The sequence below is a fragment of the Candoia aspera genome, chromosome 3 (assembly GCF_035149785.1).
Source record: "Candoia aspera isolate rCanAsp1 chromosome 3, rCanAsp1.hap2, whole genome shotgun sequence".
In the NCBI taxonomy this organism is placed as follows: domain Eukaryota; kingdom Metazoa; phylum Chordata; class Lepidosauria; order Squamata; family Boidae; genus Candoia; species Candoia aspera.
The window spans coordinates 58,787,673-58,814,749 of NC_086155.1; the positions used below are offsets into that span (position 1 = coordinate 58,787,673).

General features: G+C 37.8%; 1 protein-coding gene across 7 annotated transcripts in view; it reads left to right on the plus strand.

Annotated features, from left to right (window-relative positions):
• MAST2 (microtubule associated serine/threonine kinase 2) overlaps window positions 1-27,077 on the plus strand; it is a 161,569-nt gene that overhangs the window by 115,140 nt on the left and 19,352 nt on the right. For all 7 annotated transcript variants that reach the window (XM_063297860.1, XM_063297862.1, XM_063297861.1 and 4 more), the window contains 11 exons: window positions 7,130-7,231; window positions 11,010-11,142; window positions 12,617-12,684; window positions 13,472-13,557; window positions 16,249-16,457; window positions 17,250-17,388; window positions 18,717-18,849; window positions 19,228-19,393; window positions 21,331-21,432; window positions 22,169-22,291; window positions 23,748-23,857. In XM_063297860.1, the coding sequence (XP_063153930.1) occupies window positions 7,130-7,231; window positions 11,010-11,142; window positions 12,617-12,684; window positions 13,472-13,557; window positions 16,249-16,457; window positions 17,250-17,388; window positions 18,717-18,849; window positions 19,228-19,393; window positions 21,331-21,432; window positions 22,169-22,291; window positions 23,748-23,857 (1,371 nt within the window). The remainder of the gene's footprint in view (window positions 1-7,129; window positions 7,232-11,009; window positions 11,143-12,616; window positions 12,685-13,471; window positions 13,558-16,248; window positions 16,458-17,249; window positions 17,389-18,716; window positions 18,850-19,227; window positions 19,394-21,330; window positions 21,433-22,168; window positions 22,292-23,747; window positions 23,858-27,077) is intronic.

Below are 27,077 nucleotides of genomic sequence, written 5' to 3' on the forward strand. Positions count from 1 at the left end.
ATCAGAATCCACAGGGAAGGAAGAGATAAGACATTCCATGTAATGTGGAATAATGAACATATTAGCCTCCATGTAATTCAGATCACAGAGTATCTGAAGTAGGGTTGAGCAAGATGAACTGGATAGATTATTCTGATTAACTCAATAAAAGTAACCCAGGATACTTCTTCCTTACTGGGTAATTCATGATTCACTTTTTAAAGGAAATTACACATCTCTCAATGTTTAAATGTTTAAAATGCCTCAGATAAGTGTAAAAGTGGTATTTTACTGTTGTTTTTGAGAATATATTTCTATTAAAGTATCTATCTACAGAAATAAAACAAAAGACAATGAATTTTATTGTATTATTTTCTTGTACTACAGCAAATTTAAGCTATTATTTTTATACCATTTGTCAAATATTGAAAGTATTCTGACAAACTAAAAGAGCCTGTAACTTGCTAGCCAATAAGAACTGACTACTAAAAGACTGCCTTTTGCCTGTAGTTTTAAAATGCTGTAAAGAGAGTGCCAGTTTCGTCTAGTGGTTAAGGCCCTGGGCTAGAAACCAGGAGTTTGTGAGTTCTAGTCCTGCCTTAGGCATAAAAGCCAGCTGGGTGACCCTGGGCCAGTCGCTCTCTCTCAACCCAACTCACCTCACAGGGTTGCTGTTGGGGAAAATAGGAGGAAGAAGGAGTATTAGGGATGTTCGCCGCCTTGAGTTATTTATAAAAATAATAAAGGTGGCATAGTAGATAGATAGATAGATAGATAGATAGATAGATAGATAGATAGATCTTTTCAGTTTAAGATTTATTTGGACCTAATCCAGGAAATTTAAGCATATGTATTAAAAGTATACTAAATCTGGTCATATTGATATAGTAGTTGTTATTATATCCCTTCCTATCTTTCAGTGGGATTGGGGCTGGGCAGTAGGAGCTGCTACTCAGCTTCAGTTTGCTACTTCTGTTAAAAAGTACTGTGAAGATTAGATAATTAGAGTAATGTATTAGAAGGAAGTTGCTGGTATATTGAAATGAATAGGAGATTCCTTTAGGAAAATATTGATGAAGAAAACTCATCCCTGTGCTTGCCACTTTTCTTCTCAAATACTGTCTTTCAACTTTATTTTGTAAATTCTCTTCTTCATAACTACATACACTTTCTGAAGGCTCCAAAATACAGTTTGTTGATGTAAGGGCTGAAACTGATGAGGCTGGAACCAGCAGTTCTCCGCCTACAGAATACTGTTATGAAAATTGCCTCTCAAGGTCATCAAGAGACCAGCCAAGTGTCTGTTGGATCAGAAAGGCAGGAGACAAAAGCTGAGGGATTAAATTGTGGCATAAATGTATCAGGCTCTATATTCCATCCTCCGCAGGACAGAATTAACTGTTGAATTAAAGGCTTCATTCTTGTCTGCAGTAAAATTTCTAATCTAGCCAAGTTGTTTTTGAGAGTCTTCTGCAAAGACTAATCAAGTTCTAAGTAAGCAGCTAAGTTTCTTGAGAACTGTGATTTACTGCTGAGCCCTGACATGAAGCCTGGTACTTGATTGCCCATTACTACTACTATTGCTGGAATGAATCCCAACAGCTGGATTCTAAAAAGCACATTTATTTAAGTTCATTTATTTAAAATTTGTATGCCCACCTCAGAAAAGAGACTTTGAGTGTATACAAGGATTAAAAACAATGATTTAACAAACCAACCATAATGCCAAGGACACAGACACAAAATCCTAACATTAACCAGCAGAGTTCACCTAACCATATGACCCAAAAGCCTGGGGGAACAGCCAGATCTTTAATGTCTTATGAAAAATTAACAGGATCAGGGCCAATTGAATCTCTGGAGGGATGCTGTTCCATAGGCCACAGAAAATGCACAATTCCACATCCAGCAAGATCATATTGTTTAATAAAAGGGACTTGGAGCATGGCCTTGTCATGAGTACGGATGGTGAGCAGGAGGAGGCCCCTATCCAGGGGGGAAAACACATGCATAGTTTAGAGACTTTGAGCTGTCATTCAAAGAAACCCAGAACAGACCCACCTTGAGTTTTGGGGTTTATCTGTCTGGATTTTCTCATGCTGCTTCAGTTTGGTAGGATTTTCTGTCTACTACAGCAGTTAAATAAAACACTAGAGGCTTTCTCCTCGTCTCGGCGTAGTCTTTGCTTAAACCAGGACAGGCCTCCATGTTAAGTCTGGTGGGGCGAACAGGAACAGTGGGAGACAGAAAGTCTTGCAAATTGCCTGGGTTATGTTATGTAGGGCTTTATAGGGGGCAAACAGCACTTTGAATTGCACTCAGAAGCCTGCTGGAAGCAGGTGGAGCAGTGTTGTTATGTGGATGTAATGAGAAACACCAAAAACTTCCTGTACTGCTGCACTTTGAACTAGCTGTGGGTTCCAAATGTTCTTCGTGGGCAGCCCTGTGTATAGCACATTACATTAATTCTGGCATGAGTCATTGAGAGCAAGCCTTCCTGGTCCAGGAGTGGGTGCAGTTGGTGCTCAAGAAGAGCCTGTGCAAAAGGCCTCCTAGTCATAGAGTCCATCTGCTCTTTGAGTAGGAGTTGTGAATCTAGGAGGATCCCTCAAATTGCACATCAACTCTGACTGAGGAAGTGTGCCCTGCCCTGCAGAGTTAAAGATGGAAAATCTTGGTCTTGCCAAAGTTGAGCCAAAGCCTGTTCTCCCCCATCTAAACCCCCAGATCCTCCAGCCACTGGGAAAGAACCTTGACAGCATTACCTCAATGGGCCAGGGCTGAGATGTACAACTGGGTATCATCAGCATACAATGATACCATGATTTCTGTGCTGATGGATGACCTCACCCAGTGACTTCATGTAGATGTTAAATAGGAGCGGTGAGAGGGTAAAGCCCTGAGGCACCTCACAAAGCAGGGATCTCAGGCTTGATCTCTTCTCCTACTACTAACACTGATGAAAATGGCCCAAGAGAAAGGAGGAGAATCACCATAACACTGTGCCTCTCAGTCCCCTACGTTGGTCTAGAAGGATACCATGTTTGATGGTATTGAAAGCTGATGAGAGATCAAGGGGGACCAAGGTGCATATACTACCTTATCTTGAGCTTGCCAAAGGTCATCAACCGATGTGATCAATGCTATCTCAATACTATAACCAGACCTGAACTCTTAACTGAAAGGGGTCCAGAGAATCTGCTTCTTTTAGGGCTGTCTGGAACTGTAGACTAACAACTTTCCCTAAAAAGGGAAGATTGAAGACTGGATAAAAATTGTCCAGATCTGTTGGTCTAGTAATGGTGTCTTAAGAAAGAGCAGACAGCTGCCTTTTTCAAGGCAGGTGGAGCTGCCCCCTCCTGTAAGAAGCATTCACCACTGGATGGACCCAGTCACCTGTCACCTACCAAAAGACTTTAGTTAACCAGGAGGGACAGGGATCTAAAACACAGGTGGCTGAACTCAGCTCCTTTCCACTTCATCAGGGTTGACAGGCTTAAACTCTTCCCAGATAAACAGGCAAAACCATGTGCAGACAACTCCATAGGATCTGTACAGCCAGGTTCTAACTCTGATTATGCTGCTGAAATGAAATTTCCCTGCTTGTTACCACTGCAGCCCTGGAATCTGCTCCTGAGAATAGAAGATCTTTAAAAATGTCATAAGGTGTGTTGTAGAGGGGCTTCAGCAAAATGAAGCAATTTCTAAACATTCTGGATTTCCCGTTTTCATGTAAGGAAAAATACTTTGTACTCACAAGTACAAAATATTTTTACTTTATACATTTTACATATATTTGGTTTATGAACTGTACATTTTAGCTACTTTTTAAAGATAAATGTGGATGTTCATGTATAGCACAAAAGTAGCAAACAGGTTCATTAACCTGTTATAGTAGCTGATATTCCTACTATAGATATAACATTTCCAAACCTTTTGGGAGGATGAGTGAGGGTTTCTTCGATTTTTTTTCCTGAGAAAAAGCAAGGATTTTGGAAAAATTGAAATATATTCAGTGTTTATTTTTATTATACTCTTTATTGATTGCTGTTTCAATGCAAGTTATGCATTGCAACAAGTGTGCAATATGTATAACTTGGTTTACTCATACAGTTATAATTTTGAATATATATTTTTGAAATAAGAAACAAATGTCATATGAATTCACTTTAAAAAGTTTTTAAATTATTTATTTTATACATTTTCTGTTCTATGAGACCCAGTCAAGACCCTAGATTAAATATATACACACACACACACACACACACACACACACACACAAAGAAGCAAATGAAGACCTGTATTGTTTGTCTCATGAAACTGAGACAAATAATACAGGAAACTGTAGGACCCTGGGAAGAACTGCATCTTACTATTAATCTGAGAGCTGTACTGCATTATTTGTTCTCTGGGTACAGGAACTATAGTGCTATAATACTCTAAATAAAAAGTCTTTACGTTGGTAGAAAACATGTCTGACCACCACGTCTTATTGCATTCATTTTTAAAGAAAATACTTATTTGGAGAGTCTTTTAAAACTCTTTCCAAAATGTTTCCTTTAAAAAAAAAAAAAGCTTGGGGAGGGGGAAAAAAAAAACCCAGTTTCTTTGGCTTTCCCCCCTTTTGCCTTTACATGCCTAGTTCCTTCTTAACTAGAGATCCTGATTAGAACTGGGATTCTTAGAAGGGTTTTAACATGGAAATATCGGTTCTTGTCTCTAGAACCTGACTGCATAGACTGTATCTGTGTATTAGCTCAATGAGAAAGTTGTGTGTGGAATATCACTGTTGTTGGTACCTAGGGAGAAGAGTGATTGTAATTTCATGCCCCAGTGACTACTGTTAGTGACAGATGAGTCTTTCAGATAAGGGTATAACTTCGTAATTTACCCATTTCTGCCTCCAGAACATAAGTCATTGATATTGGCAGCAGCTAGAGTCAATAATTCTTATTTCTTCCCTCCTCTCAAGGTGAGGTTGGGTGGGATCTGTAACGAGATTTACAACCTTCAGGCAAGTATATTGGTCTTGGGAAGAACTAATTAGGTGGCATGCATCATGTTGAGGAAAGCAAATGGTAGACACCTGTTTGGCATATAACCAGTACCTTCGAGATGCAGGCAAAGTAGGATATATTCTTAGTAAAATATTTGATGAGATATCCAGACTGATTTGTGAGAAATTTAAAAAAATCATAGTGATTTTATTAAGTGTCTTGAAACTGCAGCCCAGATATTATAGATGAGTGGCAACTACAAATTATGCTTGATTACTGCGTTTCTGCAATATTCAATTATTTTTCATCTAGTTAGATATTAATATTTTGAGTAATGTGGCTTTTCTTGTTTTTTTCTCAATATAAAATAGAATAATAATAAATCTTTAAAAAGCAATAAAACTTTTGATATAACGCTTATACAGCAATGTTAAAGTTACCTTGTTTAACATCCACATTTTGGGGAATAAAGATACACTTAGAACAACCAGCCATAGAATAGACAATGAAGATATAAAAGTGGCGGATAGCTTCTGCTTCTTAGAATCAACCATCAATAGTAAAGGAACAAGCAATCAAGAAATACGCCGCAGACTAGCACTTGGTAGAGCAGCCATGAAGGCCTTGGAAAAGATATTCAAATGCCATGATATGTCTGTATCTACAAAGATTGGAATTGTGCAAGCCATGGTATTCCCTGTGACACTCTATGGAAATGAAAGTTGGACTTTAATGAAGCAGGATAGGAAGAATATTGACCCCTTTGAACTTTGGTGTTGGAAAAGACTCCTGAGAATACTGTAGACATCCAAGAAAACAAACTGAGGGATCATTGAACAAATCAACCCAGAGTTCTCACTTGAGTCACAAATGACCAGGCTCAAATTATCATTCTTCAGACACGTTAACTGAAGACCCGGTGCTCTGGAAAAGGCTCTAATGCTGGGAAAGGTGGAAGGAAAGAGGAGAGGACTAGCAGCAGCAAGATGGACAGACTCAGTTACAGTGGGAATGAGTGCACCATTGAGCGACTTGAAAGAACAGATTAGGGGTACATCATCATGGAGAAAATCTATCTATGTAGTCACTAGGAGTCAAAAATGACTTGATGGCACATAATCAGGATTGCTTTACAGCCTTCTTAAACATTTGCTCTGAACAACTTTTTCTCAGTGGTAATGTTTTTCACTGTCTAAAACAATGTTTCTTCCAAAATATTAATGTTTGCAAAATGGAAAGAAAGGTTAATGTTATTTTTAACTCAAGCTCTCTTTTGTAAGTTCCAAATGAAGATAATTCAAGCAGAAAATTATACCTTTTTCTTCAGTATGTAGTGAATTGCAAATTTTATATATATATATATATATATATATATATATATATATATGTGTGTGTGTATATATATATATGTATTTGTGTATTCATATATATAATATATGAATACATATAAATATATATTCATTGTCTCAGCTTGAAAAAAATCTATATATTGCATTAGCTAGGAGCTCTATAAAGCATTCCTGTGACATGTGCAAAACTGTTTATTGAATACAAATTCTAAGAATTGTCATTAGATATAAAAGCTAACCCTAATAAAGCAATAGACCAAATTATTTGGTAATTTTTAAATTAAAATGGGTCTCTACTATTTTTCCATTTTTCTTAGTAGTATCAGTTTTTATTGCTGTTCTTCATTACTTTTAAATGGCAAAGTAAAATAAATACTTTTTTGATTAAACAATTGTGGTTGGTAAACTCCTAGAAAGTTTTGGTGTTTGAACCCAATTTCCAATTATTATTTATCATGTCAAAGTTGTCTTTAATGTCTTTGGTATAACATTGGAGTCATTTGTATGTTCCTCATGAAGCTTTTTTAGAGTAATAAGAAGGCACAGAAAAGAGTTTTATATAATACAATTAATTGAGGGGAAAAAAACCTTTAAATTTTCAGTGAATTTTGTAAAAAAGGTTCTACAATATTGCTTGTGAGTTGACAGTTACTATTAAGTATTTTCCAATACAGAATATGAATAATGTTAATTGCTGGTTTTGTCATGCTTTAACTATAATTAATCCACTGATAAACACTTCGAAGCTGAAGTATGCAGTATCCATTCTTTGTATATACTGTAATATAACATTCTTTTCCCCAGGCTCATGAGCGATCAGAAAGTTCTGATGTGGCATTTGTTACCCAACTGGTGAAAAAGTTGATGATCGTCATTGCACGGCCAGCGAGGTTGCTTGAATGTCTGGTAAGCAAATGGGGTTTTTTAGGAGTTGTGTAACATAATAAAATGTCCTAGATGTGCATCCAGTAGTTTTAAATGGATGTTCAGGATTGAGTATAACAAAATGCATTTCCAAAAAGATTACATAAATCAGAAGCTAGAGAGTTTACTACTAAAAGACTGTAGTTTTATGAATAATGGCCTGGTTGTGTTGCATTTGGTTCTAGTAAATAGATCTGGCCCCCTCCTAACTGTCATTTCACACAGATTATAGCAGTGTTTATAAATCAGAGGACACTGCCATAATTCTTTGTTGTTTACTCCTTGACAAATAACATACACTGTTCTTAGCGGTTTATACTGTGATACTGCAGCTGTTATTCAGCTTGAAAAGTAGCAAGTCATGCAAATTTGAAAGATTGATTGATTGATTGATTGATTGATTTAAAATGTTTATATAGCTTCCCATCTTATATCCAACTCTGGGCAGTTAACCAGCAGTTAAAACAACATCAATATACCATTAATAAATACATATATCTATTAAAACAACAAACATTAAAACCTAGCACCAAAGTTAAATTTCACATGCAGTCCATCACTAAGTCCTTGTCAATCTCACCCTAGCCCAGCACTTGGGGGATAAGCCAGGTCTTGTGCTTTTTGGAAAGCTAGGAGGGTGGGGGCCTGCCGAACTTCAGGGGGAAGGGTAGGGACTGCCACGGAAAAAGCATGCTTCCTAGATTCCATAAGATGGCAATGTTTAAGGGAAGGGACTAGGAGTGTGCCCGTGCTATCTGATCTGGTAGGACGGGTAGATGTCCCTAGGGAGAGGCGATCCCACAGATAACCTGGCCCTGTGCCATCTAGGGCTTTCAAAATAATAACCACCACCTTGAATTGCACCCGGAAGGAAACTGGGAGACAGTGCAGCTCACGCAACACGAGGTGTTACATGGGTATACCTAGGGGCACCCATCACTATGTGCGCTGCTGCATTCTGGACCAGTTGTAGCTTCCAGGTGGTCTTCAAGGGCAGCCCCATGTAGAGCATGTTGCAGTAACCCAGACAGGAAGTGACCAAGGCATGGGTGACAGCAAGGCCTTCCAGTCCAGGAAGGGGCAGAATTGGCGCACCAGACAAATCTGTGCAAAGGTCCCCCCAGCCATAGCTGCTACCTGCTCCTCAAGCAGGAGCCATGAGTCTAGGAGGACCCCCAAACTGCGCACCAACTCAGTCTGGGGGAGTGCCACCCTGTCCAGAGTCAGAGATGAAATATCACCTGGGCCTGAGGGGCAAAAACCCAGAGCCACTCCATCCTGCAAGGTTGAGTAAAACTTGTTCCTCCCCATCCACATCCTTACAGCTTGCAGGCACTTGGCCAGCACTGCCACAGCAGCATCACCTGTCTGGCTACGGGTGGAGATGTACAGTATAACTGGGTATCATCAGCATACTGATGATACCACACCCCATATTGATGGATAACCTCTCCAGTGGTTTCATGTAGATGTTAAAAAAGAGAGGTGAAAGGCTCGAGCTCTGAGGCACTCCATATTGCAGGGGCCTAGGGCTTGATCTCTCCTCCCCCACCATCACTGACTGGAACCATCCGTGGAGGAAGGAGGAGAACCACCATAACATAGTGCCTCTGTTAGTCCGCAGGAAAAGTCCTTGAGTAGACCACATAACCCAAACACATTCCACAGATACAGAGCTTGGCACAATGTTTCATAGCAGCTCCCTCCCACCATAAACGCGCGTCAGCACCATGGCATGTGAAAGGTTACGATGTACAGTGCACATTGAAACAGTGAACATGACAGCCTCCCACTCCCAACCCCCAAAGCTGATCCAGAAGGATGCCATGGTTGATGGTATCGAAAACTGCTGAGAGGTCCAGGAGGGCCAGAATGGTTGCACCACTTGCATCCCGAGCCCTCCAAAGGTTATCAACAAGTGCGACCAAGTTTTTTTTTACTGTATTATTTAAATAACAAAATAAGAATCTTTCATAATTATTCTGTTTCACCTGATAATGAACTGAGTTTTAATTTTACTGGAGCTTTTTAAAAAAGCACGTATATGGTAATCTATGCATCAATAAAAGCTTCAGGAATTCTACAAAGTGTGAGTGTGAATGCATGTGTGTATTACATGGATTCCTTCAAAAATTCTTCTCATATGAAAGTATAATTTTGAGAGTATATTTAAATTAAAAGTAGGTCAGTACAATATTCTGTTTATAATTCTGCTTATTAAAAGGAACATCTATTTAAATTACTATATTTGCAAGTCCAAATAGAGTTGTTCATAAAAGTTGTGTTGAAACTGAACTACTTTTAGGTATATATCATTAATTGGGATTTTGAGAGACAATTGTTTTAAATTGTAAATGAAAGCAGATACAGGCTGAGATTTGAACAATGATAATGTGAAGCTGGTTGTGACAGTTTTCAAAATGATGTGCAAGACCCCAGAATAGATTTAGCTGTTTCAGTGCTGTTTGGGGTTTACTTATGCAGCATTTTTGAAGTTCAGTTTATTATACCATGTAGTCCCAAATTTATTCATGTAATCAGTCATTGGCTTGCTGCTGATATCACTATTGATTTCCTATAACAATAAACAGCATCTGGTTTCATTCTTCTTGTTTACTGCTGATGGAGAGGTGAACTCTTTAATGCCCATAATTGATTATTGCAAATTATTTTTTTTATAAAAAAGACCCTTCCAACAATGTACAATGAAAAATTTAAAATGTAATTACAATTACATATGCTTTAAGCAATAAAAAAGTATTATCTTTTCCCTCTGTTTGTGCTTTATGTGCCAAGTGGCTGAATGCCAAAATAGTAATAATAATATAATGCAGCCTGGAACACCTCCAAACAGAGAGCAGCTTAATACAGTTACATTGCAATTTTCAAGTCACTGCTTTTCAGTACTGTAGCATACTTAAGGTGATTCATTTGAGTTCAGAAAATGTTCAAGTTCTAGTGATATTTAATCCATTCTACATAGTCTATATAAATAATTCATAATACATTTTTCTACCATTATTATATAAAGTGCAGTTGCCTAATATAGATGCAGGGATTTTTCTGATTGTCTACAGCTTAATATTCCTTCCACTTTTCCCAAATTCTATAGATGAAGGACTTCACAACACAAATTGGAGTATTGCACTGGGTGTTATGTCCTGCCTTGCACCTTATATGGCTATTTTTTCAATTCCCATAAAGCTTGTAAATTAATCACTGAGGCACTGCTTTCAGCTGGATGTGCCTTTCTGGCTCAACCAAATGCCCTTCCCTCTCTTCCTGGGGTTATAGACCTTTCCAGTGAACCAGCTATTTTAGTAGACAGGGTATGATGCTTTTACATACCTGTTCCATGGTTATGCAATGGAAATAATCCTCTCCTAGCAGAGTTCTAAGACTAACTAAAATAAGAAAAATAGTTTTCACAGTGAAATAAGAAAAATGCTTTCCATAATTCTGTTGTATAATCTTTCTTCCACTGTTCTTATGGTGCTTTAATGAGAAGTTACGACATTCTGAATCGTCTTTTATCTACTAATTTACATTTTTCTAAAACACAACTATGCATTGAGAGCAATACTGAGTTGTGTTGTAAACTGTTACATCAGGTTTGAAATTGGATTTAGAGACACATAGAAATTTAAGTTAAACTGTGCATTTTATTTTCATCTTTCTTAAAATAAATTGTACCTAGAATTATATCCCTTTATGTTTGAAATCAGATTAAGTATTTTCTTTCTGTATCCTTCTGCTTTAGGAATTTGATCCTGAAGAGTTCTACCATCTGCTAGAAGCTGCTGAAGGCCATGCCAAAGAAGGGGGAGGAATTAAATGTGACATCCCTCGTTATATTATATGCCAGCTGGGCCTTACTAGGGATCCCTTGGAGGGTGAGAGCATTGTATTCTTAGGACTATAATAAAGCAGGAAAGGGTTGGACATCATAAGGCATCTTTAATTCATTCTCCCAAACATTAACTAACACATAAAATATAATGAGTGCATCAACTGTTGAGAATACCTGTAAATGTCCCATTATATTGATATAGTGTGCATATGCATTTTAACCATTTCTTTAATGAGTTAGTATATATTGCACACTCAGATTTGCACAAAGCAGAACTCAACTAAAAGGATGGTTCTGTGGGCTGGAGAGGATGAGCCTTCTGTTCCCCCTCCATTTGCAATGAGTCCTTCCTAAACAGAATGTAAACTGGGAGGAAAAAAATTACCACCCCCATCACTTTTCTCTGATGGGGAACTCTTCATTGGATCTCAAGTTCCTTTCCCAGGGGAATACTCTATTCTATTCTTGACTGCTCAACTCCCGAGTCAGCCCACTAATTTTATGTCTGAAGTTACCATGTATACCATATCTTTCACTGTTACCTTCCCAATTTAGTGGGCAGTTCTCTCAAACATTCAGCTAAAGTCATGGGGAGTTGGGTGATGTAAAAATAAAAATCTTTTCTGATATATTATTTGTTGTAAGCTCTTTGGGAATACTGATACGTTAGTAGAATAAGTTTTTTTTCTTAATGCTGGCATTAAACAGAAATTCAAATGTTATGGATTAGTTTTTCTGAATACTGCGCACAAAACAGTGGGGAGGGTGAATTAGCTATTTATAAACGAAAGTGCTATTTACAGCAAAAGGTAGTGTCAGAATGCAATTATTTGTATTGGAAATGATGAATGGTACTTGGTATTTTTCATTCTTGCCTTGGGATTTTGCTGAAGCTTCATATGTCTCACAGACTGAAATACCTTTGTAAACAAAAAACAGAAAGGAGAAAAAACATGTAACATACAAAGTACTGATTTTTTCCCAAATGAACAGTATAACCATCTCACTTATTTGAAAGATATAAAGAAAGTTCTATGAGAAAATGCAGAATCTATCCTATACATTCTTCAGAATAACCTCACTAATACTAAGGAGATGTATTTGCATAGTTACTACGTAGGGTCATATAAGTTAAGTACAGTGACCATCCATGACATTTTGGTTTGGCTGAAAAGTTTCCAGTATGAAAAATCTTGTGAGCTACTGTCTTCTACCCATCAGGATCCAATATAGGACTCATGCAAAAACTCTCCCACTCTTTTTACTAGTCAGTGTTTCCCTGCCCTAGGAAGAAGGCAGTGGCAAACTACTTTTGAAAATGTTTTCAAGAAAACTGCAGGGAATTGTCAGGCAATTGCCGGGTGTCAAGACTGACTCAAAGGCACCCCCCCAAAAAAAAAACTGTGCAGCTTAAGGAAGGACTGCAAATGAGAGAAGGGATTAGATGTATTATTCTTTGAATACCAAAGATTGTACACTGTTACATCTTAAAAGCATATTTTTTCCTTTCTTTCCAGAAATGGCCCAGTTGAATAGCTGTGATAGTCCAGATACCCCAGAGACAGATGATTCTGCTGAAGGAAAGGTAGTGATTTAACAGCTCCATTCTGTAATATAGGAACATTTCTGTAGTGATAATAGCAAAGTATAAATTGTGCACACATACACTTTTTCTAATGAAAATTACCTGCCTGTTGAGTAAAATTAAGTATTGTAATAGAAAATATTTAGAAGATGAATAGAAAAGTAAATGTGTTAGAGCAGTCATATTTCTGTTTCAGAAAAAGTCGTGTTAGGTTGGAATCTTGAGAAATTACTCTTTTTGTCATATATACACACACACACACACCCCAACACATTTTCTGGGGAGCATGACCCCATTTAACATTAAAGTTAGTACTGTCCTGGACGCAATTGGCTTCTGAATCAATGGTCATTTGATTTTGCTTAGGTTGAGTCTCAGCCTGTTCCCTTAAGAAACTGCCTTTTTAAAGAATGGTTGCATCAGTCCCTCTTGCAAGGAGGCATTCATCAGAACTGAGATCCAGCTCCTTATTCACTCCTTCACAGCTCATACCAGCCAGGAGGGCCAGGGATCCAGCCCTCAAGTGGCAGTGCTTATCTCACCAAGCACTTTGTTCACTTCCTCGGCTCCACAGGCTCAAACTCCTTCCAGGTTTTTAATGGAAATGGTCAGAGAGTATCAAAAATTATTTTTAAATGGCCTGCAATAAAACAGGTATAATTTTAGCAGCACAATGAAATCATATTATTTCTATTATACTTCCAAAGAAGAACTGGTGTGGTGATCAATATCAAATAGGTATTTAACAGATTAAAAGGGGAATGAAAGCTGTTTTTGGTATTTTCAGAGTCGGGGAGCTATTGTGCAAGCCAAGAAAACACCATCAGAAGAAGAATTTGAAACTATTAAACTGATCAGTAATGGGGCATATGGGTAAGACTAATAGTTTATACTAGCATTTTTTTAATGAGTTTTTAAAAAAAAAATAGCTTAATGATATGGGAATGCATATATTTGTCTATTAATACTTTAAAGCAGCTACAAGAGAGATTGTATATGCCAGAATTTTTTTTTTTGGTAAATTATAGGAATAAAACTGTAGGCTCTTTTTCAAACTTTAAAATGCCTCCCCCACCCCCCTGAAATTTGTGATAGCTCTGCAGTGGAATAAGACTGGTCCCTGTGCTGGTTCTGCTGAAGGCCTGGAGGAGGATAACAGGATGAGAAAGTTAGTGTGCCTTCCCTCCCACACTGCTGCTTTAGAGAGAAACACACCGTTATTGGGAAGTGCCCTAGTAATCATGCTCAGTTATTGCAAAAAGGGCGGGAATGAGTGTGCAGTGAGAGTAAGGTAAGAAGTGCACACTCCATGTCAAGTGGACTAAATGTCCAAGATGAAGTGGAGATAAATGTTGTAGTGTGGTGCTCATAACAGTCCCAGCTGCATTAGTGATACAGGGAAGGTAACATTTGCCTGCTGGAGGTGGCACATGGGGAATCAGAACAACCAGAATCTGGCATCCTCCACCAGGCTGAAGCATTCGTCACCCAAAGACATTATCTGTATGATAGCATATGTCATGTCTGATGCCTTTGGACCAACCTATCCACTTGACTAGTGCCTCATCATTAATCAAGAACTTGCTAGAGGCAAGCTGATTCTAATCAGCTATTGTCCTTTCTCCCAGAGGTGGCTGCAGGGAGGGTGGGGGGTTTAAATATGTCACAGCATTATCCTGCAGATCCCACCCCTTTGGATAGCTGTGTCATGACAAAATGTTGGTTTGCTGCAACTGTCTACTTCCCCCTTTGGATCAGTGCCTTGCATATCATGGCTGTAGTGTGCCCACTCTGGTGATAGTTGGAGGTCCGCTGGTGCATCTGGGTCACCAGTACTAGCATGTACTGTGCATTCAGAGTGCTCAAACTCAGGAGGCAGCAGTTCTTCCTTCTTCTCTGACCATCACTTCTATTCCTGGGTTCCTAACAGAGAGAAATGCCTGAAATGTCAACACCCACCTTGCCTTATGCTGGGGAAGAGCTCCTTCCTCAGCCTGAGTCACCATGAGGCCATCTGATGGCACCATTGCTGCCTCAGGACTGGGCATAGTGCTAAAATCAAGCCTCCTTACAGCCCTCACCTTCCCTTGACCAGTACACATTGGCCCTACCCTCCCTCTCAATAGCTTAGCTCTTGCAGCCTGATTTGTTCAGTGGGGTTTTTATAAGGAGGCAACATAGTTTGGAGAGTGTAATGAGTGAACCCTAAACTGGGGAGGGGGAGAGGAGGGAAGAGAAGGCTTTTAGGCAAGCCTCTTTTTAAAAGAACAAAAAGAAGGGGCTTTATTGACTGTATACGGTCGCATTTCTTGCAAGTTGCAGTGCACTCAGTACCAGTATGTGGCTACAGAACTCACTGGGAGAATTCCCCCCAGTAAACGGACTGTCTTTATTTGGGGAAGGGGTATATTTAAACTCAAAAGCTGACTGAATCTCTCTTTTATCCTTTTTTTATATCTAATTAAAACTCTTACCAATGCACTACCTTGGATCAGAATTAAAACTACAAACAAATGAGAAGATGAACATGGAATTGAGAATCTGGAGGCTGCCTCCGAGGGAGCAGGCAACTAGACACTTGCACACCAGTCACCTCCCACTCTAGCATATGCACCAGTCCATCAATGAGTCCGTTTGTCCCCAGCAGCAATTTTTTCCTCTCCAGTCTCTAGTCAGTTTTTCTCCAATGGCAGTTAGCTTCAGAATGGCTCTCAGCTACTTCCCTACAAAGCTACACCCCATATTGAGCCTAGGCTAATAGCAGCAGGACCATATCCAGAACAAAACAAAACGTTGAAAACATGCATGTTTTCGCTCAGGCTCACACCATCCAAAACTAGCTGTTCTGTGCACAGAGTGGTTTGTATGCAGAATGTTTTGCAAATCCCTAATAGTATGGAAGTGTAGCTATCCAGATCTGAAGCAGAACAGATGCTTTGGAAGGGATCTGACTGAACACCCTTGCTGTACCTGTCCGTTGAAGGAGCCACTTGCATGCAGCAAATGCACCCATATTCCCTCCAAAGCACCTTTTCTCCTTTGGATTTGAGTAGCTGCACATTTCTACCTGAAAGTCTCTTTAAAAAAAAAAAGTGACCAGATTATTCAGAGGAATGCTTAGTCAGACAAAAGGATATGAAAAATCTTAATACCCAGGCAGTTGATAAAAATGAAAAGTACATATGACTATAGAAGTTACATTTTAACTAAAGTTATATAAGAATGAAACAGAGATTCAGTATTTCAAAGCAAAATTTCTTAATGCTAACTTGATAAGTAGATTTGTTTCTAACAGCTGGAATTGTTTCTGTTGTTCTTTCTTGGTTTCCACTTTCATTCATGATTACTTGAATCCCACATAAAATTCTGTCCTTTAAATTTTTAATTTTTTTTTAACTTTAAAATTTTAAGTAGAACCTGGAGAAGAAAGACAAATTACTTGGTGCAGTTAATCCTCTCCATTTTGTGAGTTCTTGCTAGCTTTATGAACTAGTCAAACAGGTGAAACTTCAGATATGTTATTTCTCATTTCCTACATAACATATTGTTCATGTGTTACCCTAGTGCAGTGTTCCTGGTGCGCCACAGGAGTACCCGGCAACGTTTTGCAATGAAGAAGATTAATAAGCAGAACCTTATTTTGAGGAACCAAATTCAGCAAGCTTTTGTGGAGAGGGATATCCTAACTTTTGCAGAAAATCCTTTTGTTGTCAGCATGTTTTGCTCCTTTGAAACCAAGCGGCATCTTTGCATGGTCATGGAGTATGTGGAAGGTATTCAGAATTTATCTAGACATTATGGTAGATGTATTAATCAAAGTGGTTTTCGTTAGGAAGAGAGAGAGAGAGAATTATATATGATGATTATCCGTTCTTTTAGTTGCTAGGGTACTTTCATTATTTTCTCAGTCAAGGATTTGCTTCATATCCTTCAAGATAGAACGATTAATTATACTGTGCTATAAAACCTGCTCTGTCCAACTACGTTTCAGTAATACATGCCAGGTCTGCATATTCATCACTATATTGTGAATGAAAGAGATCTTACCAACAGAGCTGGCGTTTGCCAACAGCAGCCAAAGCAATACAGCTAGATCTAGAATGAGGCAACTGATCCAGAAGAGGAAACAGGCACCAAATACCTCCCACCAATATTCCCTGATTCATCACCACCAAATTATATTCCTATCTGCCTCATACTTTCCTGGTCTTCCTCCATGCTAGTGTCTGTGTGGCACTGAATGGCAATTGCTGATGGAGTGTACAGAAACATCCCATTTTCTGCTCCTTTTCCTATTAATGTGACATACCTCAGCTGTGTGGACACATTGATTGAGAATGAAGCCAGAAGCTTCTCTAGATCCATTATCTCAAAGATAATGTATTGGAGTAAAATATTCGGCAATCTTTTGGTCCAATAAAATGGCATTATTTAAAATTGCTAATCTAATGTTAGTACTGCTTCTGATTACACATGGATAGGGATACACTGTATAACATAATATATTTGTCAGCTTTTGATTGTCTGACAGTGAACACAGAAACTATGTTTTTGTTGTGATCTAGGAGGGGATTGTGCAACTCTTTTGAAGAACATTGGAGCTTTGCCTGTAGATATGGCAAGAATGTATTTTGCAGAAACGGTACTGGCACTGGAATATCTCCACAATTATGGCATTGTCCACCGTGATCTAAAGCCTGACAAGTACGCTTTTAACTTCTCATGTTTGCACTTGTAGTTGCAGCTGTTCATTCTAAAAATATCTACAGCAACAACTTGTACTATTTTCTCTCCTCTGGAAGGGCAACCTTTCATTTTAATGTTTATTCTCGAACTACTTCTTGACAAATATCATATTGTGATTATCTCAGTAAAATTTATTGAAAAACTATTCTTTCATTAGTCACACCCTGAATTTAAAGTGAGGCATTTCAACAGTAGGACAGCCTTGACTGTCCTTTTACAAGTGCATCACGTTTCATGTCCATTAAAACTACAAGGTGAACACTCCTACAACTTTATAATTTTATACACATATACTTGGCTCAAATTTTTAATTTGTGAGGCTGTAAAGCAAAAGGTAGAGCTACTGGAATTTAAATTAGAAACATCTAGCAAGAATTCAAACCTCCTGGAAGAAAGCAATGGGAAATCATTTCTGTAACACTGGCAAGAAACTTACCTGGATGCAGTCACCAAGAGTCAATTCAAGGGCATTTTTTAAACAAAAGCTAATTGATTTAAATTGTTTAAAAGCATTATTAAGTTTGGGTCCAATCTAGTGTCTATATGTAAAATTATTCAAATCTGACTCAAATTAGATCCTGATTTTTTAAAAAAAATGTTATGCAGCAGGTAATTCCTTTTATGACAACCTACATAAGGCTAATACATATAAACGGTGACTGTAAGTTTAACATGGGGGAAATGGGGAAATGTATGTCAAAAGTCACATCTCACTGAAAGTAATAACCTCATAGGCCATGTAATAGACGGTAATAGAATTGGCAGTACAGTAATCATGGCCAAAGAGAAATATGGGCCAGGACATAGCTAATTCTGGCTTTCTTTGTTTTTTGTGTTCTTCTGCCTCCCTGTTGAAATGTCTCAACCTAAAGGGGGCAAACAGAAGGGGGGGGCAGGGAAGCTTCCATGAACAGGGTATATGATTGGGGGCACAGCTTAGAGGGAGTACTTTACCCTGTGCTTTGTGATCACTCTTCCCTAAATCGTTGCCACTGTCCAATGAAAACTTTCTTTTTAAGCTTAATTGCCATGAGAGGGAGGTAGCATAGGTGGTTTCATAGTAACTAGCATGCAAAACTCATAGAAATGTGTATTTCGAATGTCACTGCATGTTACTGTATTGAAATAGTCCTTAAAGATTTTCTGTACATCCTCCTGTAAAACATTTCTTGCAGTGGTGAGATACTAAAGTTACAATATTTATTTAAGGGTGTTGATAAATAACAGCATAGCACTGTGGCATGATTGAATTTTCATAAATACTAATCTGTATTCCCCTTTTTCAGTCTTCTCATAACTTCAATGGGTCACATCAAGTTGACTGATTTTGGCCTCTCCAAAATTGGTTTAATGAGTTTGACAACTAATCTGTATGAAGGTCATATTGAGAAAGATGCCAGAGAATTCTTGGATAAGCAAGTAAGCCAAAATTACAGTTTTGAAACTACTATGCATATCTGCATATGTTAATTTTTAAAAACTGCCTGAAGCATGTATAAGTGTAGATTTTATGACATGTATACTTTGACCCAGAAACAGCACAGTAAAATCCCAATCTTAGCTCCTTTAAATATAGCAATGAGAAATTCTGTTCAGTTTGGACAACAGAGTTAAATTAATTAAATCTCAAATATTTTTGTGCAAGTATTTAATTTTTTGTAATGAATAATGAACCTGTTGCACATTGTTGTCTTAGATTAAACAAGGCTTATATTATAATTTTAAATGTTACTGTTTGAGTTGTTTTCATTAGAGATTTTCTACATCCTATCAACATTTTTTTTACTTTCTTTTCAGGTATGTGGGACTCCAGAATACATTGCCCCTGAAGTAATCTTGCGACAAGGTTATGGAAAGCCTGTGGACTGGTGGGCCATGGGAATAATCTTGTATGAATTTCTAGTTGGTTGTGCTCCTTTTTTTGGCGACACCCCAGAAGAGTTATTTGGGCAAGTTATCAGTGGTAGGTATCCAACTTTTTTAAGTAGTGAGTGCCTGCTTGTATTTGATGAATGGCTTAAAGACCATTTAATTAAACAAGATTAAAATATTAGCAATTTAGTATCATTATTTAGGTAGTCGGTTTTGAAAAATGGATACACTCTCCTTCAAGCCCCAAAGTAACTTCCCCTGTGACACAGTAAAATAAGCATTAAAAAGGAAATGTCATACATCAGTTCAGTTGCTAGAAGAAGGAGATGCATAAATTTGATTTGGAAATCAAAAGTTTTGCTTCTGTTCTTCAGTTGTCAACTATCTAACCTGAGATTTGCAGAGCCATCCATAAAATCACAGAAGCAGAGCCAGTTGCATCCCAGACTTAGCCAACAATGTAATTTGGATAATTCACCCATGTCTGCAATAGTAAAACAGAACATAAAAGTACTTTGGGAACGTACCAAAGACCTGCCTAATTGATGTAGCCAACCAAAAATATATAAATATTGTATTTTTTTAAAATGGCACAAATAGCATTTTCACTATGCTATGTTACACAGTTTTTGTCTTGGATCCAAAGGGGATATTCCCAATTTTTTGCTAATTCCTGATATTGGCCTCTGGATTATATTTTACGGTTTTGAATTCTTCCAAGTTTAGCAACACTGAGAAGGGAGAGGCAGGAAATCCCTCTACTGTGAGTGAAACAACATTCATAGAGGTTAGGATTCAAGATGCTAAATGTTATAAGAGGAATCTAGGATAATATGCAGTGTAGCTGGTAAATATTTAAATTAGTCTACTTTCATATAAACTGACATATGTAATTTAATATTTGAATGTGTTTGAGATTACAGCCTTAAATGTGTGGTTTTGGATCATAGAATCTCCATAGACAAAGATGATCTGTATACCATCATATTACAGAAAAATATTAACCCCATTGATAGCTAAATTACCATGCAGCTATATCACCTGCAATATATTCAGTAGAGCTGTGCATGCTGTACTTCAGAAATGATTCAGATGTGCTTCAGACTGCCTTTGAGAGCAGCATATTTAGCTATTCATTAAAGCAGTCTGTCTTTTTCAGCTTTTCATGAGTCTGAAAAAATATGCTGCTGCTTTAAGGAATCCCAGCATTAAAGTTAACCCAAACCTTAAAGCAGCAGTGAGAGTCAGTTTGGTGTAGTGGTTAAGGAACCAGGCTGGAAACTGGGAGACTGTGAGTTCTAGTCCTGCCTTAGGCAGAAAGCCAGCTGGGTGACCTTGGGCCAGTCACTCTCACTCAGCCCTAGGAAGGAAGCAATGGCAAACCACTTCTGAAATCTTGCCAAGAAAACTATAGGGTTGTGTCCAGACAGTTGCCAGTAGTCAGCATTGACTCAAAGGCCCAAAATAAAATAAAGCAGCAGTACTTTACTTTTTTTTTTTCCCCAGAGAGAGGTTGTTCATTCCCAGGTTCTGAAGCTCTTTCTTTCAGGCATGCCCTGTCTGAGTATTGATTGTCCTTGATCCAATTATTTAAACACTATATATGTGATATAATATGTATTTAATATAGCAATAGTAAAACGGATAGATAATTTTATCTGTACCTGGAGAATGCCTCTCGTAACATCACTTTCATTTTCTTGTGCACATCACCTGGTACATCTCTCATCAAAAGATTCTCCTGTCACTGAAGGCAGAGGCGTCAGTGGGGCTGGAGATGAAAGCAGCATTGTGCTGTCGCAGTACAAACTCTGCCCCTTTTGTGTGTGTGTCATGACGTTTCACAGACTTATGAAAGGGATGAAAGCACAACATGGCTTCCATCATTTTGATGCATGGATCAGACACCTCTGACTGAAGAATGGCAAAGTGTTGTAGCTGAGGGAGGAGAAGTTAAGAGGCATGAAAACACCATTCAATGTATAGAACCCTGTTCAGAGTTTAATCCTGTCAATCTAATTTCTGCAGATGAAATTGTCTGGCCAGAAGGAGATGAAGCTTTACCACCAGATGCCCAGGACTTGATTGGTAAACTCCTACGACAAAACCCTTTGGAAAGATTGGGAACAGGTGCTTCATATTTATAAGAATGGTTTTAGAATCACATGTGAATTGTTGACCTTTTTTTTCATACTTACTAATATCTGGATTTGAGTGTATAATCAGTTTTCTCAGTTATATGCCATTTTGTCTATTTAAAGTAAAATGGCCAAAAAAAGTATAAATAGTTCCATAGTACAAAAACGTAATTGCATATGTAATCTTAGTATTTGTTGCTTGCAATTTTCTAACTTAGTGCAATTATCATATTAGTGGATCTTGTAACAAAGTTTGTTTTGTTTTAGCAGAGACTAACGTTGGCCAGTATTTAAAAATTCCTTTAAAAATGCATCTGCTGACAATATAGCTAGGCCAATTCCAATGTTTCTGTCCAGTGCTGCATATACTTCCATCAGCGACATTATTAAAATATTTTGCATTCTGCTTTGACAATTGTTCAGCGTTTTTGAGATTGAACATGAGTTCTCATTCCTCACAATAACAAAAACAATATCAAAAACTAACTTACAATTTAAAATACTTATATGCAATCTCCCCTTTTCCCTTCCATTATCATTAAGTAATATAGATTTATTTGGATTTATGGTTGTTATTACAAAGAGTTAAAACATTACCAATTCATCTGTCATTATTTTGGAAAAGAAAGTAAGTATAACATGTCTATACTGAGTTCTGATTTTTGGTCAGATTTTAGATGAAGTGTACTTGCTACAGTATGAAGATTTCCTCACAATTGTCATTACAGGTAGTGCTTTTGAGGTGAAACAACACAGGTTCTTCAAAGACTTAGACTGGAATGGATTACTACGGCAAAAAGCAGAATTTATCCCACAGTTAGAATCAGAAGATGATACTAGTTATTTTGACAGTAAGGAAAAATGATCACAGCTTTTAATTATCTTAGCATTTTGTTTATGTTTTCATATGCAAATATAAGAAGCTCACAAACCTATTTATGAAAATGTACCTAAACAGATTTGAATTTCACACAGTGTCCATTTAGCCATATATAATTCACAACTGTCCCTTTAAATATCCCATGTTACAAACATAAATTGTGCTCGGGAACTAAATATGACATTCCCCACTGCATGAAGCAACAGCAATGACAAACTTGGTAGGCTCCAAAAATTAATGTTCAGGTAATCTGTACCTCAGCTTATTGGGGCTGAATTTCTTATATAGAGAGCTTGCTCTGTGCAGATCGACTCCCTATATATGTTTGAATCCTGTGCAGTGAAGGTTCTGAAATAATTCATGCAGTGTGCATATTTTAATTGGAGACATGATTGAGGAAATGAAAGTGGGTATATAATGTTGGGGAACATTATATTGTTAGGCTTGAATCCCTTAAATATGGTCAGCATATATGAGAATTGGTGTTAAGGGAAATGTTTTCAGATGTCTTCAGTATTGTCTGCTGAGCTTTGCTATCAGGGAAATATGACTAGGGATAAGTCAGGAATGGGCAACTTGCAGTCATCCATATGTTGCCAAAGAACATTTCCTACTAGCTGTAGCCACTGTGGACAGTGTTGAAAGATGATAAAACTTGCAGTCCAGTAACATGTGGAAGGCTATATATATATTGTCCACCTTTTCCTTAGCTAGTGAGAATTCAGAAAATAATTTATTCTGGCTGGCTTTATCTGCTTTTATTCAGCTGATCATGCTGAGTTAAAACAATTTCATGAAGCTTTTCTTAGCTATCGTTTTGGATTTGAGATATTTACTGCTATACAGTTAGTCCTCTGTTAATGACCTCTTGTTCAGCGACCGTTTGAAGTTATGATGGCACTGAATGAGTGGTACTTAAGACTGCTCCTCGAAGTTCTGGCTGTCCCAGCACCTCCATGGTTACATGATTGCAACCTGGGCACTTAGCAGTCAGCTCACATGACGTTTGCAGTGTCCTGTGGTCACATGATCACCATTTGCAGCCTTCCCTGCCAGCTTCCCACAAGCAATGTCAATGGGGAAGCTGGCAGGGAAGGTTGCAAATCACTCCTGTAAGTTGCTCCTGCTCCTGCTCCTGCTCCTGCTGCTTTTTCTCCTGAGAAGCCTGGCTGCAGAGTACGAGATCCCAGGGATCTCATATTCTGTAGTGCCTGCCTGCCCACCTGTACTCACTGCGCAAGCCTGCACTCCCTGTGCACCCTCCTGCACTCCGCAGTGGCTACCTCCCGGCTGTACTCATGCTGTGCCGCAGCAGCCATGCGCCGTATGCGCCCTCCCATGCTACATTTGCTTCTAAGTACAGAAAGTACTAATAGGCTTTCTCATTTTGCAAATACTTGAGCTCAAATCTGTTTTCTTGTTTGCAGCTCGTACTGAGCGATATCAGCACTTAGATTCTGAGGAGGAGGAAGACACAAATGATGATGATCATGTGGAAATTAGACAGTTTTCCTCATGTTCACCTAGATTTAGCAAGGTATGAGGGGATGCTGAATAAATGGGTTTTGAACTCAATTCTGGTGAAAACAATTTGAAAAACTGTGTTTGTTAATCTGCTAGAAACTAGATTTTTTAGAAGTCAGTCACTAATATGTACAATAGTGGACTATTTATAAAAAGGACTTGTGCTGCAAGATAGTTCGATACTCAGGCGTGTCCAACCCGCGGGCTGCATGTGGCCCTGAACAGCTAGTAACGTGGCCCCAAGGATGAAGTGCACAAAGAGTAAAATTAGAATTAAAATTTCTGATGAGCACCTTGAGAACTCACTGAGAATTGCAACCACTTTCATTGAACCAGACACTGATGCATTAGTTTCACAAAAACAAGGTCAAACACCCCACTAGTTTTATGTTGCCCTCTTTTTAAAAATTTTATACTTAAAAATATAAAAAAGTAAATGAAGTTTTATTACTTATATACATTAATTATATTATATATTTTATGTGTGGCCCAAGACAATTTCTCTTCACTGAATGTGGCCCAGGGAAGCCAAAAGGTTGGACACCCGTGGTATAGTTCAATTGAGTTCAGCACCGCAGTTCCCAAACTCTACACCACCATGCCCTGGAGCACTGCACTGAACTCACAGGGATGCCATGGGATATTTTGAATTTTTGTGATGTCCATTTGTGATGTCATATCTTTGCAAAGCTGGATTTTCAGTGGTCTTTTGGCCTATGGGTGCCATGAAAAAATTATTGAGATACTAAGGACTCCATCAACTGAGAAAGTTTGAGTACCTCTGACTTTATTTATTATAAAGAAGAAGAGGTGAAGAGGAATTATTAGAGATTAAAACATTTATGTTGAGTTTTCATCATGGTTTGTAAACTTGCATATAAGCAGGGCTCTTGGAATTATTTCAGTGGAAGGATGTACCAGAAAAAAATAAAATAGAAGTTGAACACTCATGTCAGGATTTTCAGGAAAGATTCTAAACATTTATTTGATGACAACTTTATAGAAGGCACATGAGTGACCTGTTCATGGAACATAAATTTTGGCATTAAATTTAATGTGTATTCCTTAAATTCAGTAAGTTAAGCAGCATATTCTCTTAGATCACATTTAGAAATGGCAGAAGCAACTGAAGTTATTTATTTTAATTTTCATGAAAGATGGTAGCAGCTACTGTTTGACAGGAGATAGGGAATGGTGACCAAATGTGTTGGCCAGTCCAGTCAGTTGCTAACATTACATACAAATTTTTTTAAAAAATAATATAAAAATTAATTCAAATCTGGCTTAGTGATGCTACCAGGGTTAGACCTTCTGGCTTAAAACATTATGAATAAGTGAATAGCAAAATTAACTAACTACATCATAGCCTGATCTTTCAATGCAGTAGTTGATTTAAGAGCCTTGCTCCTCATGTAAAACCTCCCCCAAAAGTGCTTTGAGTCGTAATAGCTATAAAGAAGGGGGGGGGGTATCAATGCTGTTTTCTAATGTTAAAAAGTATATAATTTCAGGATTTGAAAATCTGTCATTCTGTTAAAACAAAAAATATTTTAATAGCCTTTTGAGGTTACATTGATTTTACAGTGGCTCCAGTAATTTTATATCTAATCATTTTTGGAAATCTGTAAGAATTTGTAAACATTTGTAATGTCATTTTTCTTTTCCCATTGGTTGTGGATAGTGATGAGTTTTTGCTGTCTTTCCACCTCTGTGGGATAAAAATTTACATATATTCTCATAATTTCAACTTCCTTATTACATTTCTTTGCTAATTCACTTTTCTTGTGGTATTACTGTTTTTTGTGCATTTAACTTTTCTTTGTTTGGTGTAATACTTCCTCTTACAAAATTAACAAATTAATGTCTGTTTAATCTTCACAAATCAGTTTTAATAGGGGAAGCTTAATAACGAAAAGAACAATGGTCAGTGTGTGTGTGTGTACATATGTATGTATGAATTAGCAGATACTTTACAAACTTAAGGAATATTGTGAGAAAATTAAGGTTGATGTAAACTGGAAAGGAGTTCTGATTCTGAACACTGTGAGGAAGCAGAGAGAATAAAGTGGAAACTAAACCAGTATCTTTAGGGGGTGTGATGTTGGCATGCTTATGTCTTACACTTTGAAGGATAATACTGTATTCAGAGTGTAGGTGGCATGAAAGGCTCATTTGAGAGTCTTGTCTGACAATTGGGCCAGATAATTTATTAATAACTACCCTGTGATGTTGTGAATTTTTTATAATGATCTTTTTATCAGTTTGATATGCAAATCAGATTCTCAGTTGAGTTCCGTCCTAGAAACACGGATTTCTTTTCTCCTTCCCATTAACTCTTCAGTGATTTAAAATGTCAGTGTAAAGCCACTGAGGCATGATTGAATAAGCGTAGTGGTCAGTTGGGGGTATAGTTTCCCTTTGAAAAATCTCTTTGGATTAGGCTTATACTATAGGATTTTTTTGGAAACAGATTAATTATGGATTTTTAAATGTTACCAGCTGACTCATTTTCAGCATTAAACAAGTAAAGTATTACTTTCCAAAGTGTCTGTTTCAACTGTTGTTTAAGCTGTTTATAAAAAGATTCTAGGGGAACACCAATGCAAGAAAATACATGCTGTTAATCCAATTAATAGTTATATATTGTGCATCAGTATAGTTTATTTCTTCTACTCTGAGAATGTTTTGGGTTCCATTATCTTTTTGTTCTTCATCATGATCTCTGTGATTCACATATATGGGTTAAATGTTTGTGCAGAGCTCCGTTCTGAATCTTTTAAAGCATACAGAATTGTTTAATGGAAGCTCTGCTCCCCATGTGTCCACCAAATTCCTACTCTTTATTTTTTTACTACTATAGTGTTAACACATTCACCCCTGAGTTTTTGCTTAATAGAAATTATTTTTCCTTCCTAATTTGACTGACTTGATTTATTCTTCTGTTGGTTCTTCTACAGAACTCCCAAGAGTTGTTAGGCCATCAGTGTCCTCATGTGGCAGGCATCTGGCTGTCAGTCTTATGGACCTAAGAACTCCATTCTTCCAGTTCCCCCTTGGATGGGTATAAACTATGTCCTATTTGCCTTGGTAAAGGTCACACAGCAGATACTTGTAAACACTACATTTACTAAACAAGCACATCACAGTTCTGTTTGTTTGCAGATCTCTGTCTGGGACCATGCTTGCTTCTCCAAGGTTCCTACTGTGTCCCAAATAGTGTCTGGGAAGGATGT